Here is a 2,119-nt window from a genome sequence, read left to right as displayed (position 1 = left end):
TGGGGACGGGGACAAGTCAGCGGCCATGGGGAGGGAAAACAAGATGGGGGCCCAGCTGAGGTGGCCCTAATCTTTCCTTTCCAGATGGGGACAACTACAAGGAGCTTTTTGGGGCGCTGGATAACGCCTTCCTGGTGGCCTACGCCATCGGGATGTTTATCAGGTACCCGGGTCCTTTGCTCCCCTCTCCGCACACCAGTTTGCACCAGTCCACCAGGAAACTGGTTTCCATCGGGATGGGGTCGTGCTAATGGGAAAGCAGCCGGGATCTGCTTGGGGTTCGGGCACCGGCTCGGTGCGGTAACACCCGTCAGCGGCATCACCCGTGTCCGCGCTCTTCCTTCTCTCCCCAGCGGCATTTTTGGGGAGCGCCTCCCCCTGCGCTACTACCTGTCAGGGGGGATGGTGCTGAGCGGGCTCTTCACCGCGCTCTTCGGCCTCGGCTACTTCTGGGACATCCACGTCCTCTGGTACTTCATCATCATGCAGGTGCGTCCGCGCCGGAGGATGCCCCACTTCTGGATTTTACCACCATGGCCTCATCCTGGTTTTTCGGCAGTTTTCGGGGACTGGGGTGGCCCAGTTTCCGAGCAGCAGAACGCCGGGCATTTCCTCTCCCTATAAAACCCGGTTGCGTGTGGCGTGGGCGCCACCAGTTTGGCAACACCAGCCGCTCCCAGTTTAGCCATGGGAATGATGTAAGCGGCTCCGGGATTGCCCCAGCAGGAAAAAAACCAACCCCAAATGGAGTTTCTCGACAGCTTTGGGATGGGGGTGGCTATTGTTGAGCCCGGCTACCCGAAACAGCGTGGGGGCTGCGCTCCATGGACCACGCCGGCGCTCGCCGGGCGCCGACGCTGCCTCTCTCTCGCCAGGTCTGCAACGGGCTGGTGCAGACGACGGGCTGGCCCTCTGTCGTGACGTGCGTCGGGAACTGGTTTGGAAAGGGAAAGTGAGTGTTTCTCTGGTGCGTCCCACCCCAGTCCCGGTCCCTGGTGGCCCCGGTGACGCCGACCCCGGCTCTGTCCCCGCCAGGAGGGGTTTGATCATGGGCATCTGGAACTCGCACACCTCCGTCGGCAACATCTTAGGGTCACTCATCGCCGGCGTCTGGGTTTCCTCCGCCTGGGGCCTGTCCTTCATCGTGCCTGGCATCATCATCGCCGCCGTGGGCATCATCTGCTTCTTCTTCCTCGTGGAGTGTGAGTGGCGCGATCCGGGCTGCAGCGCTAATGCCAAGAGGAACGGGGCAATCTCTCTCCTTACCCGTCCCCAAGCATTTTTGGCAACCCCAAATACTTATTTCCACCTTGGGGCAAGCGGGGCTGCGGACCCGACTGCCACGGGGCTGCTCAGCATCCGTCGGGCTCACCCAGGCAGGCTCAGCCCCTGTACCGCTCGCTCCTCTCAGCCTGAATTTTCTAGGAAAGATTTGGGAAGCCCTTTGGGATTTTACCGGGGTTTTTCGCTGCCGGGAAGCGGGTACCCAGAGATGCAGGCCAGCCCCGGGGGGGGCCCAGCCCCGCGTCTCTCCCCTGCGGCGTGTGATGCTGGAGAGGCAGGGCCGGCCCAGGCTCTCACGGGATCTCCTTTCCCCCGGCAGATCCCGAGGACGTCGGCTGCAGCCCACCTCTGCATCACGTGAGTCGCCCCGATTCCCAAGGGGCTGGTCCTGGGCTGGGTGGTGGCTCAGTCTACAGCGGGACAACGGGGGTGCTGGGTCGTAACAGCCAAAATTAGAGCGATGTTCAGTCCTCACGGAGGACGCTCGTTGCTGTCCGGCTGTGAGCCTCCTGTGGGTCACGGCCCGGCCACAAATCTGAAGTTTCAGCCCCTTCCAGCAACGAGAGCCACATCTCCCGCCTTTGGCTTGCTTTCAGGCGGGCTCTGAGGAGGAGGACGCTGGGGGGGTCACCTCCAACAAGAAGGATCCCGAAGCGGTCACCTCCAACGAGGGGCCGCTGAGCACCTCGGGCCAGAGCAGCGCCGGTCGCTCCGACAGCCCCAAGGAGCCGGCCGAGGAGCCCAAAGCCATCAGCTTCCTCGGGGCGCTCCGGATTCCCGTGAGTCGCGGGGCGCCCCTCGCGTCGTGAGGGGGTGGGGGGGGGGGGGAAAGGCG

The 2,119-nt window shown here is 63.5% G+C and overlaps 1 protein-coding gene across 1 annotated transcript in view; it reads left to right on the top strand.

The window, feature by feature from the left end:
• SLC37A2 (solute carrier family 37 member 2) overlaps nucleotides 1-2,119 on the top strand; it is a gene marked incomplete at its 5' end in the record, with an annotated part of 11,455 nt that overhangs the window by 3,355 nt on the left and 5,981 nt on the right. The window contains 6 exon segments of the mRNA XM_035897483.1: nucleotides 85-163; nucleotides 354-489; nucleotides 876-952; nucleotides 1,036-1,202; nucleotides 1,604-1,641; nucleotides 1,881-2,067. Of these exon segments, the coding sequence (XP_035753376.1) occupies nucleotides 85-163; nucleotides 354-489; nucleotides 876-952; nucleotides 1,036-1,202; nucleotides 1,604-1,641; nucleotides 1,881-2,067 (684 nt within the window).

This window comes from Egretta garzetta, unplaced genomic scaffold (assembly GCF_000687185.1).
Source record: "Egretta garzetta isolate BGI_Z169 unplaced genomic scaffold, ASM68718v1 scaffold207, whole genome shotgun sequence".
Taxonomy (NCBI): domain Eukaryota; kingdom Metazoa; phylum Chordata; class Aves; order Pelecaniformes; family Ardeidae; genus Egretta; species Egretta garzetta.
The sequence above is the reverse complement of the archived record's forward strand: the minus strand, read 5'-3'. Positions and strand labels throughout refer to the sequence as shown.